Source organism: Natrix helvetica (genome assembly GCF_964273705.1).
Source record: "Natrix helvetica genome assembly, chromosome: 6".
Taxonomy (NCBI): Eukaryota; Metazoa; Chordata; class Lepidosauria; order Squamata; family Natricidae; genus Natrix; species Natrix helvetica.
Window position 1 is genome coordinate 34,990,067 of NC_138553.1, and position 15,264 is coordinate 35,005,330.

General features: G+C 37.5%; 1 protein-coding gene across 1 annotated transcript in view; it reads right to left on the reverse strand.

The window, feature by feature from the left end:
* ANO4 (anoctamin 4) overlaps nucleotides 1-14,378 on the reverse strand; it is a gene marked incomplete at its 5' end in the record, with an annotated part of 98,332 nt that extends 83,954 nt beyond the window's left edge. The window contains 3 exons of the mRNA XM_081958708.1: nucleotides 10,066-10,299; nucleotides 12,593-12,670; nucleotides 14,261-14,378. Coding sequence (XP_081814834.1) covers nucleotides 10,066-10,299; nucleotides 12,593-12,670; nucleotides 14,261-14,378 — 430 coding nt within the window. The remainder of the gene's footprint in view (nucleotides 1-10,065; nucleotides 10,300-12,592; nucleotides 12,671-14,260) is intronic.
* Nucleotides 14,379-15,264: the final 886 nt, after the last annotated feature.

The following is a 15,264-nucleotide window of genomic DNA, read 5'->3' on the forward strand; positions in this document are numbered from 1 at the left end:
CCCCAGGTTCCAGAGGCTTTATAGGAGCCTGGGGAGGGCAAAAAGAGCCTCCCCCGACCCCCCCGGAGGCCCTCCGGAGGCTTCAGGGACCGTCCGGAGGCTTCCCAGAAGCCTTCGGAACGCTTAAAACAACCCTCCGAGCAAACCGGAAGTGATTTCCGGTTTGCTCGGAGGGTCGTTTTAAGCGCTCCGAAGGCGTCAGGGAAGCCTCCGGACGTTCCCCGAAGCCTTTGGAACGCTTAAAACCACCCTCCGAGCAAACCGGAAGTCACTTCCAGTTTGCTTGGAGGTTCGTTTTAAGCGCTCCGAAGGCGTCAGGGAAGCCTCCGGACGTTCCCTGAAGCCTTTGGAACGCTTAAAACCACCCTCGTTTGATCGGAGGTTCGTTTTAAGCGCTCCGAAGGCTTCAGGGAAGCCTCCGGACAGTCCCTGAAGCCTCCGGACGGTCCCTGAAGCCTCCGGAGGGCCTCCTGGGGGGAGCGGGGGAGGCTCTTTTCGCCCTCCCCAGGCTCCTATAAAGCCTCTGGAGCCTGGGGAGGGCGAAAAATGGCTTTTAAAAAGGTGAACTCAGCTGGCCAGCGCGTGCCCTGACAAATGGCTCCGCGTGCCACCTGTGGCACGCGTGCCATAGATTCGCCATCACTGCACTAGTTGATGCTAACTAGGGGAAATATTTACTTTTACCATACAGTAGAGTGTAGCTACTGAGTTTCCACAGCACAAATCCAAGAGATCACTAAATGGCAACAAAGAGTTGGTGTTTTCTGTCCCTTTTGATGTAATTTAGTGATTGTCTGAATGTCAGCAACACAAATCTTGCAACTCTGCCTTCAAGCCTGAAGAGAAAAAGGAAATCAAATATAGGTAAAATATAGGTAGGCATTTCTTTTCCTAACTGTGATGTATGCTATCCAAGCTGGCAGCTGTAGTCTTCTGGAAGCAGCCAGTACAATGTGACCCTCAATTGCCCTGGAGCCAATTATGCTGGTGGAAGAATGATTCATATGAAAAACAGTAGATACTTTTGACAGAAAGCACATGGATTTCTATCAACTTATATTTGATCCAAGTACTGCACATTAAACTCGTAATATCTGAGATAAAGTCCATGTCCTTATTTTGTGGCACTTTGAGGATTTATTATTGTTTATGATAAATGATCTCATTGAAATTGTTAATACATAATGAAAAAAATATTGTGATACATGATTTCCTAGTAAATTATGTACACGTTTATTAATTTTTTAAACAGGAAGTAAGAAGGAAAATGTGATGGTTCACTATTCCAAAAAGCTGCTGTTCGTACTGTACAATGATTCAATTCTGCTTTTATACTAAACACCCCTGATATTCAAGTTAAAGTTGCACTAACTGACAAAGTAGGGTCAAAATAATTACATTCTCCATTACAATTCCATTATGTTACCCTTTTCTTTCTTCATGGAGAGCTGCAACACATTCCAACTTTTCAGATTAAAAACTAAACAACCGCAGGATTATAAATCTACTTGATCAAATAAGCCTTGCTTTCTAATATTGACTTCACCCACACTCACACAAACACACACACATACATGCAAGTCCATTAAATGCCTGGTAAATTTTCCAGATACTCTGCAGTACTGCAGCCGCGTTAAGGAACTGCCTTTAATGACAGGGACCAAGTGCCGATGGAGAACACGTGTGTGTGTGTGTGTGTTTTTGTGTGTGCGCGCATATTTGCCCACCCTCCCCACTTTTTAATGTCTTGGAATTACGCGAGTGGCTTTCCTTGCCTGTTCTTTGCAGCTCGAGGCTATTTTGCTGTGGGGAATGGGCTGTAATCTGGCATACAGAAACCAGCAGCCACCCCCCCCCCCCCAAACACACCATTTTATTTCGGCGGGATTTCTCTGTATTGTTCTAGCACAACAAACCGGCGCCTGTTCCATGCTTCCCTCCGTCAAGGACAAACGGGATTTCAGGCAAGGGGCTTCGGCGGGGTTGCGTGGAACAAAAACCAGAAGAAAACTGCATAGACTTCAATCAAGCACCTGGAAAAAAATGGGCCAGCAAACGAAGGGCGCGAGGTTTAAGCGATCCGGAGGGGTGAGAGCGGAGAGGAGGAAGGGGGGGTAGAGCTAAGGGAGCACTGCAGCAAATACACCTCCATCTATGCACACCCGCCACTTACCACACGAATCGGAACATCGGAAGGGGGGGAAACAGCATAGGAAAGGAGGCGTCCTTTAGAAAGGCGATCTTAACGGGACGAGATTCAAGCAAAGCTCCGGCAAAGAGTCATCTGGAGGACAGAGGCAAAGCGAAGGGGGCGAGATGCGAGACTCAACATGCACACACACACGCACACACACCGCGCGGCAACAGGGAAGCCTTTACGCTATCTACCAAACCTGTCAGCGGGCGATTCGCGGTGCGGCAATGGCCAATGTGGGGCGCATGGCTCTGCCCCTGGAGCACTGCAGCTAAAAGCAGGCAATTGGGACCTCCCTCGCGGGGACACACGCCGAAGCTCCGCTGTGGGGATTCTTGCTTTGCCCTGCCGCCTTCCTAAGCTCGCGACCGGCCGTTGCCAAGAGCCCTGGAAGCCTGGCACTGAGGCGAGCAAGCCCCGCGCACACCTTTCCCGGGCTGGGGTCAGAAGACTGCTGAGGCGCCGCTTTCCCGGCCTCCCGGAGGCGTTCGCTGGCCCCGCTATCTGAGCGCGGGATCCGAAGCCCTCGCGGTCGGAACGGTTTTGGTGCCAAACGCACTATTTCTCCCCCACGCGGCAGTCATCCCGGAGCCACGGAGAGGACAAGGTGTTACAGGCAGAAAAGCAGAATGGGCACGTTTAAATATCTTTCAGAAAATAAATACACGCCTTACAGTAGGGACGTTAGGCTTTGTTTTTCTTTTTGCCCTGCACATACTGTACAACAGTTCCTGCAATCACATCACAACCAGAGATCCAGGGTCATAAGAAACTGCATCCTTCAACCCTGATGCAATATGTATGCATGTATTTCCAACTGAGTTCATCCAGAAAGCCCGGATTCGGTTTAATTCTTATTTTGTATACCATGGAAACTAAAATGAGAACATGGTTTTACACCTTTGCATGCAAAATAAAATTATTTTTACTGGAAAAAATAAGAAAAGTGTGTATGTCTTCAGTCCATGTCATGAATGGAAGTATATTGGTATCATTAAAAAATAAAGTTATTTTTTTAAAAAAGTTATCTGATACTTAAATATATATATATATATAACTATAACAAGAATCTTGCTTCTCAGGTGTAGGGTAAAAGGTTAGAATTTCAGATTCCGAATAACTTTTTACAATATAGTAGCATGTTTCACTCACTTAAAAAAATAAACTTAATAATATTAGCAAAAGTATCCGAATTTAAATCTAAAATAGAATGTTTTGAAAAATAGTTTCCATTTTGCAGCAGGTGCAATTCCTAAAATAGCGATTCATCAGTTTCAAAGGCTAATGGGATAATTTTGCAATCAGAGATCTGACAAGAAAATATATTTGTAATATTTCAGTAAAAAATCTGAAATTATTCTTACCGTCAGATCGAAACCTAGAGACAACACAGTGAAATCCAATTGAGTTCAGGCATTTATTTGCTTACATCTGGACAAAATCTTGCCAAATAAAAGCTATAACTTTTTACACTACTAACTATAACTTTTTCGTGAGAAATTCTAGGTTTGTCTACTCTGAACTTCTTCCCCTGTCCCACCTCCAGATTGGGACAGCACAATCTCTCCTAGACCTCTCCCTCTAGGAAAAGCTATTATGTTGCCAAAAGTCTCCCGCTCAGCTCCTGCAGCTGCATATTCCATCACATTTACATACAAAAATAATTAAAATACATAATTTATAAATAAGTGCACGCAGGAAAAACTAAGATAGATCAATATTTATAATACACATATACATGTGCATGCACATTCTGTATTCTGGAAATACACATCTTGACTTTTACTAGAATCAATGTACTTGCTTGGTTGTCTTTAAGTAATAATCCTATTTTTTAAAATCACTTAAAGGCATAAGTGCAAGATTTCAGGGTAACAATTTGAAATACATTGATTTAAATTAATAGTATGCTAGCTCTCTTAGAAGTTAAGATAGAAGGTCCTATTCAACTGTTGAACACTTACAGAAACTTTCATAAATATAAATCTACAGAACAGTGTTTTTACTCCTAATAAGTAGTAGATTACAAAATAAAAAGTTGCAAAGTAGGATGGGGAGCATAGACCCCATAGTCACAATGACTATGATAAATCCTTTCTAAACCAGATTTATAATCAATCTTTGTTTTGCGTTTTTTTCATATTAGCATTCCTCGAAAAAGTGCTGAATGCAAACATCATAATATCTAATGAAGCCTAATTTCTGCACCTTTTAAAATCCATTCTGTTTGTTGAAACTTTCTGAGCTTTCCAGAAACCTTTTGATGTACAAGAGTTCAACAATTTCTCACTTAATGTTAATGTTAAAGACCCACTTTTCTAAACAGTGACTTTGAGGTCTGCTTTAAATGTCCTGGGAAGTTGAAACACTTTATTACTTTAAGATGCCTGGGAAAGCTAAGAGAAATCATCAAAACCATAAAAAAGCAAAAGTTAGAATATTTTGGACATGTGATGCGACACCCAGAGAAATACGGCATACTTCACTTAATCCTCCAAGGAAAGATTGAAGGCAAACAAGGTCCAGGCAGAAGAAAAATATCATCACTTAAAAATTTGAGGAACTGGTTTGGACAAAACTCAATAGTACTTTTTCATGCTGCTGTTGATAAAAAATAGGATCGCCAACATGATCGCCAACATCCAATGGCGAATATGGTACAACAACAAGATTACTTTATCCTTGTTTTGAGTCGTGATATCAAATTTGTGTCCATTAACTATTTTGTGCAAGGTTTGCACCATTAGTTCTACATATAATGCAGAGGAGCATTCCTGGCAAATGATTGCAAATGTCTCAAAAGCTTATGCCTTTTAAGAAAATGTGTTATTTGGGAACAGTGCTATCAGGCTCTTGATAGAAACACTGACAGAAAAAAATAATGATTGAATGTCACTATGTCATTTTATATATATTGTTGGTTTCCTATATAGAAGAAAATTATGCCATGCAAATCATGAGTAAATGCATAATTGATTGTTATATCTGCACATATATAGATCAGAAACAAGAAAGATCCCATACAAATTATGTACAGATGTAATTATCTCTATAGCCTCCAGTATATGATAATGTTTGAATGCTATAAGTATGGTATAAACTCATCCCTTTGTAGTAGACTATTTAGACTAATAATCTTTTAAAAAGTTGAATACAATGCTTACTTTAAATATGCTGCCTTATCAGTCTTAACTACATAAATACATTTTAAAGCAAGAGGCAGTTTTTTCCCCAGAATTGTGATAATTTGGCAAGTAAGAAATTGAAAATAAAATTATTTTGTTCATTGCTTAAGCACAGAAATGTTGGTGTGCCTGAAGTTAATCACTAAGGGAGTCATCACATCGGAAAAGACCTGTAAGAGTGATCGTTCCCAAAACGATGTTAAAACATCTCAGAGGATATTTATCTATTTGTACAACTGCATTCTAGACCAGTTCTAGTTCCAGATGGTCTTCAAAGGCAACCCCATGTAGAATATATTGCAATGGTCTAGTTGGGAGGTGCACAAGAATGAGAGATCATGGGCAGGCCCTCCTACTCCTGGAACTAAAACTCATAGCCATTCAGTCATGCTTAAGTTGAGCTAAAGCATGTTCTTACCCATTCAGATTCAACAGCTTCTGAGCACTGGGAAAAACATCTTGACAATATTAATTGCTGTGCATTGTGATATTGCCACCACAAAAGGAACAGTTTGGAGTAGGGTTGAGCTAAGGGTAGTAGCTCACATGTAAATGTTCAAAATAGAAAAGAGTAGCTCAGGGTGAAACATTGAGATCTTGGTATTCACTAAACTTGATTTTTTTTTCTTGAAAGCATTTTTTTACCAAACTAGTTAAGATTGTCAGTACTCTGATAGGCAAGAATGGGGTTTGCTGCCTTTTACATATGACAGATTGTTCTACCCATCTTGGTAGGGATCGTAGTTGATGGTACTTGTTTATGGTTCACCTACCAGACTCAATTAGTTGTATTGGTTAATCTAATATTGTTTCTGACTGTTGTGTTGGGCTTTACTTATCTATGTATTATTTTCTGGGTATGTGATAAGGGAAGACGTGTCCCCAGAATGTCTTCTTCAGTCTTGGCTTTTGCTTGCTTTTTAAAAAAAAATAACTTATAATGAAGTTTATTTCTATATATCTGTTGATGGTTGATATATCAGAATACCAGACTTCTAGAAGTTTTCTTGCATTAACATTGTAATGGCCAGATTGTTCTGTGAGAAACTACATGAGCATTTAATACTGTTTTAGCAATAAATGGCATCAATTAATTTACATATGAAGTATATTAGAAAAGAAAACATTATAGCTCAGCTTTATTTATTATATAGAACCTACAAAAGGCTTGTAAACAGGACAGGCATCCCTTCTAATCCATGAAACTTTTCTAGATTTGCTTCAGCTTCATCAGAGGATAAGAAACTGGATGGGCCTACTGGGGTCAAATCAGGTACAGAACCATTCTACAAGCATCATAGGATCTCAACCAGTATAAAAGCTATTAAAGGAAGGTTGAAATAAGAAAATCAATGAATCCACTAATGGTTTTTCTCCTTAATATTGTTCATATTATTGAAATCAAATGAAAGCTGCTTGTTCCATAAGTACATAAAGAAAATGAGTCCAAATATTGGCTAGGTGAAGACTGAAGAATTACATTTGAAAGCTATTTTGGTACAGTGCAGCAACTAATACAAATAGAAAAAGTCCTGACTGAGCCAGATAATTAGCATTTCCAGTACTTTAAAAAAAATAAATGGATTCTTTTCCTTTATTATAAATGGCATGAAAAATTAATTACCTATGAATGTCAGGGAAGGGCAATGAAGATGATCAATGATCTAGTTATAGCGCTTGAAAAAATATTTAGTCTTGAGAAGAGAAGGGGGAACTATAACTACAGGAAGGAAAATGCAGCAATGGCAAATTGTGAATTTTTACAGCATTACTTAGATGATTTAGCAGCTAGATCTGAAAAGGAGGAAGCAAGAGCAAAGGGGGAGAAAGGGAGAAAAAGAAAAAAAATGGCTAGAAATGGAAAAACAAATTGACACCAAATGAAGACGAAATAATAAGAAAGATTCTGGACTATGCCAAGATGGATAAGTTAACAAAATAAATGCAGTGAAAGGAAGAGACAGAATACTATCTGATATGGGAAAAATGGTATGGGTGGTTGGAGGAAAGAAACAAAAATTAATGATAAGAACCTAAGAAAGATAAAAATTACAAGTTAAGGATAAATGGAGGCAAACAGCCAAAATACTAGATAGATAAGTAAAAGATAACAAATTAAGAGGGTTAAAAATTGTGAAATTTAAGTGAAACATATTAGGGGGGAAAACATTGTAAAGATGAATGTACGTACCGATTTGAAACTGCTATAAGGAACATGAAGTTCCAGTGTGTTATATAAATGTAGTCTATGTTTTTGTATTTGTATGTTTAAAAATAAAACAAAATTATTTAAAAAAGGAATTTGGGAGAAGAGAAATTGAAAATGAAGGAAAGTAACAATTGGTTTTCCAGCCTAGGGGATTTACAAGAGGACTGGCTGGTAAGAACAAAGATGGTACATTCCAGATACTTTTTGCAGTTAAGCTTCTCATTAGGAGCAAAGAGGGCAAAGAGAAAGAAAAGATTGCAAAAAGCCTTGATTTATAGGCTTCCTTGCAATATTGTTTTTTCTCCTGTAATAAAGTTAATAGGAGAAAGCCCGTTATTTTTTCTCTTTACAACTGAGAATAAGCTATACTAAATACTGGAGATAAGTATTGTAAAGATACCAGCTAAATGAAAGAGACAAGATGCACTCATTCCTATAGTATGAGATACGAAAAGGAAAGAATATTGACTTTAGCGTTCTTATAACTCTGGCAACAATGCTCTTCAACTGAAAGGAGTCACCCAGAAGGTCAAGACTGATTTTCTGTCATTGTAAAATGGAGTTTATGTAGTAATGGATTTATGTTACAGGAAGGTAGATTCTAATTTAATTTTAGAAAGAATACCTAATAGTGAGAGGAATTTGATAATGGAATCAATTATCTATAGAAGTGATGGCCTCCCATTTCCAGCTTATATTCAAGTGTAGATGAACAGTCATCTATCTTAGAAATTTTAATTTGGATTCCTGCATGGAACAAGAAAAGAGACTTGATAATCTAATGTTTTGTTCATAATTATTCATAATTAAAACATTTATTTTGGAATTTTTGCATTTACCATAGTTATTTCATGTTTTCATTAGTTGTTCTAATAAGAAATAATAAGCTAACAGGTTGAATACTATAATCATCAAACACAGAACTTGTCTCAACAAATCTTAGCACCTTCACAAAACTTATTTGGTAAGATGAAATATGTCCATAGATTTGGACATAGATCCCTTTTTCCCTTTAAAGGCAGAAAATACCAGGGGGTCTGGCTTATGTCTCTTATAGCTGCACAACGTCTCAAGGCTAGTTCCCCGCTTAATGCCTCTTTGTCTAGCTGGGAGTTTTGCAACATCTGGTTCCTTTTGGTTTAGGATAATTGTTTCTTTAAATGAAAATTCATGAATAAAAGAAGCTTGGTATGATTAAGAGTCTGTTTAAAATCAATTATTTTTCTACTGCAGTGGGCTGTATTTTCACATTTTATAATATACTTATTCTTTAGACACATACAAGAATAAGATACAAGACCTGATAGAGCACTCTGCTAATGCATACAAATTTCATTTTAATATCTTAATTATTTTTTGCAAAACTTGACAACTAAGTACTAATAGCAGAATTTCAAGAGAGAAAGGATTCTAAAAAAGTATTTGCATCCTTTTTCTCCAGTATGCACTGCCCTAATCATGAACTCATATCTGGTTTGGTTTGCTTTTCTATCCAAATCATGAAGCTCTTCCTGCTTGTTAACTTTCATTCTCCATTATTCCACTTGTTTTTACTTTCTCTTTGGTATTGACAATGCCTCAAAATCATCTTAACAAACCATTGTCCATTCCTTATAAAACTTTCGCTTTCCAATAATCATCACACTACAATTTATTTGGTCAATTTTCATGTGGGGTACAATTTGGAAAGTGGCTCTGATCAATGATGTGCAATCTTTTGTGGATCAAGAACCATGCCTGTCCTTTAGTGGCATGTTAGGAATAGTACTCTAAACGATGGATGGAATAGAACAGTGATGGTGAATGTTTTTCACACCGAGTGCCGAAAAAGTGCAGAACTGTCGCACACGCACGCTGGTCAGAACCACGCTCTGGAAAAGCTGAACTTCTGAGTTCTAGCATGCATGCGTGCCCAACGACCAGCTGGCCGGCACATATGCATGGAATGGTTTTCGGCACTGCCACACATGTGAAGGGATCACGCTCCAGAAAAGCCGAACCACTGGGTTCTGGTGTGCATGTGCACTCAACAATCAGCTGGCTGGCAGGCATGCACACACTGGTTTTCAGCACTGCCATGTGCGTGAAGGACAGCTGATCATCATGCGTGCATGTGCACCAGAAACCTGGAAGACAAACAGGCAAGGCCGCGCGTGCTGGGCGACATGGCTTTACATGCAACTTTGGGCACACGTGCCATAGGTTGGTCATCATGGGGATAAGACAAAAGGTAAGTCTGATTAAATTAAAATTGAGTGCAATTAAATGTCACTAATTATTTCTGGTTATTTAATAATTTTCTCCTTTTGTAATACAAATAATTTTAGGTTATTTCTTGAAGAGACCCTAGGAGACTACGCCCACAATTTTAATGTTCATATATGAGGCATCAGATTATGTACTTATTCTATAAACTTTAAGCCAAGAACCCCAATGCCAACATAAAAGCTATGATCCCTTTCCCCAAATCCTTTTACCTGTGAGGTTTTCATTAAGCGAATCCTCACTGCTACTGTTACTGTAAGAAGGCACCGGAGTGACAGAAAGTGAAGCTGGACAGGACAAAGGAGCAGATAAGTTGGCCTGTGGGACATCATACTGATTTATGCCAGCCTCTTCATAGAAAGGGAAAGGGAGATGATGGAAAGCTTGAGAGCAGCAATTTTTCCAATGAGAAAGTCCAATTGAGAACTGGCCAGAAGCATCAAAACCTGAAATAAAACAAGCTATGCATTAATATAGGAAGTCTCTCACTGGATAAACAGCCCTATTTGACAGAATATTCTCTTTGAAAGACTAACAGGTTTGGGAATCGGGAATAATTCACCACTCTCTGCTGTTTAGAGAGAAATTAAGAGATTTATTTATTTACTATTTACCTTTACTATTTTTACAAATAACTCAAGATGGCAAACATATGTAATATTCCTTCCTTCTTCTATTTTCCCCACAATAACAGTTCTGTAAAGTGAGTTGAGCTGAGATAATAAACCAGCTAGCTAGTTAACTAACTATTTGGTCTTATTTAAAATTGTTTTTTTGCCCTTAGAAATGCGTAATGGATATCTCCCTTTTTCTATGTTCACTTCCAGATTTGCTCCAAGATAAAAAAAAGTAAGATAAATTTTTGCTGAATAAACAGAAATCTGCATATGACACTAAATGCAGCTTGGAGCACCTTTATATGTATGCCCAGTAACCGGTTTTTTTTTTAAACCAGTCGTGTTTACAATAATTCAGTTTGAAACCAGTTATGCAAAGCAATTTCAGAATGTATAAAACTCATGAAAGATCATGCAAATATGTGTACAGAGTCTAAAAAAAAACACAATAGAATCTTGTTTCCTACAGACCCGAAGATTAAGTTTTAGAACTCCCTTTCAAATGTGTAAATATTTTTTCCAATAATTCTAACATGCTGGTTATAATAATAGTTTTGATTCTAAACATGGTATTGTTACTAAAACAAATTTTTAGTGGTATATAGAAACGTGGCTATTTGGCTCCTATAAACATGGTCCTCAATTTATGGCTGGCCGCCTAGTTCCAAAGGACCTCCCCAGAATTACTCACAATCCAGATCTGAAGTTCTGACAGATGGGTCCCATGCACAGTCATGTGTGATTACATTTATGGCTGTTTGTAGCATCCTAGGGTCATATGATTGTAATTTAAGATGGGTGTTGTTTTTTTTGCCAGAAATTGGCATTTACTTCCAATTTCCAGCAAAAAACCACCCATTGCTTAAGGTGGATTGTTTAATAACCACTGTGTTCATTCTACAACCAACATATTTGCTTAATGACCACGAAAAAGATAATAAAATCGGGCACAATCACACGGTGACCCACTTAATGACTAGCACAATTTAAATCCACAATTCCAACCTCAGTTATAGTCATACGTTGAAGACTATCTATAGTGCAAACACAGGCAGGAGTAGTTATTAAAGTTGTAAAATGAACAAAATAAAAGTCTTTATAAAACAGAAAATTCAATAAGATGATTTAAGCATAGTTCTTAAAGACTTGAGATTAAATATACTTATTTATAGAGTTTTTATTAGATACTTCCTCAAAATTTATTGTAGCAAATATAAAGCAGCCTTCTGCCTCAGGTTCTTCTAGAAGCTCTTTCTTCAAAGTGGTTGATTGCAGGAAATGTTTGGTGGCTTTACTATTCTCCCAATCACGTAAACCACCCATGTTTCATTTCTTAAGGGTCTTTTTATATCACACTGGAATGTTTTCACCTTCTTGAAATTTGTATGGAAAATTTATCAACTGACAGTTTTTTGCTGGTTTTCTAGATAGAGAAGCATGCCTCAATTTTTGGCTAATTCCTATTTACAGGTATTGGTCATATGAAGAATTTGACCAGTGGTGCCAAAAATCTTAAACTTGATATTAAATCACTAAATTTCCACAGTATGAAGACAAAGGACCTATGAATCTTTGCAAGGGGCAACATGGGCCCCTTGGCATGAGTCAAGGATATCCATTGCTCATCTACAATACAATACAATAGTAGAGTTGGAAGGGACCTTGGAGGTCTTATAGTCCAACACCCTGCCTAGGCAGGAAACCCTATACCGTTTCAACTACATAAACCACATCACCAGTCAGAATCATTGATCTCACAATCAACACAAATTGTAATGTATTATGTGTTTGGTCCTTATCTAAATCCAAAATACCTTATTCAGTTAATAACTTTTCTTGAGCTACAGTCATCTTCTCATAACAATTGTTAACTATAAAAATTGCAACTGTTTTAGACTTAATATGGGAAATCAAGTCCAAGCTTCGGAAGAAAAGTTAGTGTAGCAGCTCTCCAAATTTATTTATATTCTTTGTACAATTTTTATAGAATATAAGCACATTTCTGTTGCAAAGCTTGTACATAACGTTATTACAATATCTACTGTAAATTGGTGGACTCACAAGTGTCAACATTAATTTTTCTATAAACTAAAAGAAAAACAAAGTGTATTCAATTTCTTACCTACTGTAATTTGGCTGATGCAGCTATGGTAGCTGGTTCCAACAGAAAGACTGCTGCTGCCATGAGAAATATTACTATCTAAAATAAAAATGAGAAATATTACTATCTAAAATAAAAATGCAGGAGAATATACAATGGTTGTAATTAAAACTTTGTGCATATTAGAATCTTAAGCATTCCTATAAATCCTTTTTGGGCTGCACATTTAGACACTACAATAAAGAGGAAATGCATAATCAAAAGGACAAAGATTGGACAAACTTCAAACTTATTGGTTGAAATATGTGTGTGTGTGTGTGTGTGTATGCAAATATATAATTTTTTCTGTACTTAATATAGTTATCTCAGAATGGTAGGCTACTCTATTCTTTAAACAGCAGTACTTTCCCCTTTAAATAATGGAATTATGATGATGACAATCCAACTTATATGATATGTGTTTGGATATGTGTGGATGCATGCTATCTGCTTTGGTATGAAGGTTCTGATTTGGACTAATGCATTTCAACCATTTCTGTAATTAATTATACTGCTGAGTAATTTGTTCAGAAATCCATTTGCAAAAGGGAAATACTTCAAAACGTAGGGATCAAATGCAATTTTTGCTATAATTAGTCTCTCTCTATATTTTTACTGATTATTAGCTATTTGTTTTTCTACTGGTGAGAATCTCATGTTAAATAGCATCTTGTGGATCTACCACTCATAAATAGCATATCAACATTTACAGGTATGTGCCAGAAAGAAAAATAGCAATTAATAAAACCTTGATTTGTGGAAATGTTGCTCTTCCTTTACTATGCAATAGATACATGTACTTTCCAATTCTTCCAAATGATCACTTAGTAATTTTAGTCTGGCATTAATGGCACTAATGTTTATAAATTATTATTTTTGAGATTTGTTAAAAAATGCATGCTTTCTTTGCAAATAAAATATCAAGTAATACCCCAATGTTTTAAATGGCAGCAGATAAAATGTGATAGATGTTTTAAGATTAACTTTTAACAGTACAAACAGAGAGACTAAAATAGCAGCATGAGTCCCAAATGCACATTTGCAAAGTGTTCCTATGTGTATTACTCAGAAATAAATTAAGTTCCGTCCAAAACTACTTCTCTCTTAATATGTATAAAAGTTCAGGCTAAATTATTCTTTCTGGAATTCTCATATTCAGTTCTAGCATTTCACTGCATCTGAAACCAAAACTGTAAAAATTGTCTTAAAAGTACAATGAAGCATTTTCTCTTCAGCCAACAAAAGTGAGTCTATCTTGGACATCCAATGGCCTCGTTCACACAACATGATTACATCATAGTTGGCAAATCATTTAATTTCCTATTTTAACCTAATTTTCCGTGGTCACTCTACACAGTGAACTTACTGTAAACTGGGCACATAAACATGCTAGGCTAAAATGTGACTGGCTAGATAGTGATGTGCCATGTTTCATATGAACGTAGTCATACAGTCTTGGGGGGGGGGGAGTAAATAAAAAGATAGCAAGGTGATTTTCCACAATGCTGCTTCTTCCTACTGAAGCAAGGAACCTGGAAACCTAATACTTTGTTGCACACAGAGTAAGATATCCTAACAATCCTATATTTTTATACAAATATAAGATCCTCATTGCTAATGAAATATGTATATTTAATAGTAATATTTTACCGTATTCAGGCAGGGAGGCCATTCTGTTGCCTTTTTCGATGGTGTTATTGACGGGGGTACAAAATATAGTCACATCTTTCAGTGATGTTTGCAGTTCTGCTTTCTGAATAGCTCCCATTTTGCGGCAGATCGGATTCCTTGTGCATCAGCTTGGTTGAAGTTTTCTCTTCAAGTTCCCCTCTGCTTCTAGATGTGGCAATGTGCAGATGGCCCACATTCTAAGCCAAGCACCTCACAGGTATTGCCCCTCTCTGTTGAAACAACTGGAAGTTGTTCTTCCTCCAGCATGCTAGCTAACACATGAGCTGCTTTTCTTCCACATGCTGCTTCTGCTGCTGTTCCAAAACCGACACTAGGGTGGATTCATTTTTGCAAAGTTCTTCAGAATGCTCATTTCTACCTGGGAGCAACAGAAATAGCAGGCTTTTAGCTGTTCCAGCTGCATAGATAGATGAAGGACAATTGGGAAAGAAAGGGAAGCAGTATCCTTAAACAATATTCCCAATGTAAAATTCCCCTCAGACCATTTTTATAGACAGAATAAACACACACTTGAGCAACAAATCCAGCACAAAGCTCAGCGAGCCAAATTAAAGTAGAAGGTTAACATATAGGTAAGGTTAAGCCGGGCAAGAACGCCCTGATGCTTTATCCATGCAACAGGGGATTGATTACCTTATCTACCTGACTAGGTCGAGCCAGGAAATTGGTAAGATTATATCCTTATAAGGCAATCAAGATATCCTGTCACTAGGGGTTAATGTGTACGAAGCGTGACATGGGAAGAATGTATACTTAGGAGAATGATCAATATCCTGGCTGATAAAGTATAAAAACCTGTAACCAACTGCCCTTCGGGGTTCAGATTCTGCTTGAGCTATCCCTGCTGAATCTTGCGCAATAAACCTTTCCTTTCGACAAAGAGCTGGTTTGGTTTCATTTCTGCAACAAAATAAGGTGGTTTCTTGTCTAGGCAAGGGCATGTTGCATTAAATCATGGTTTA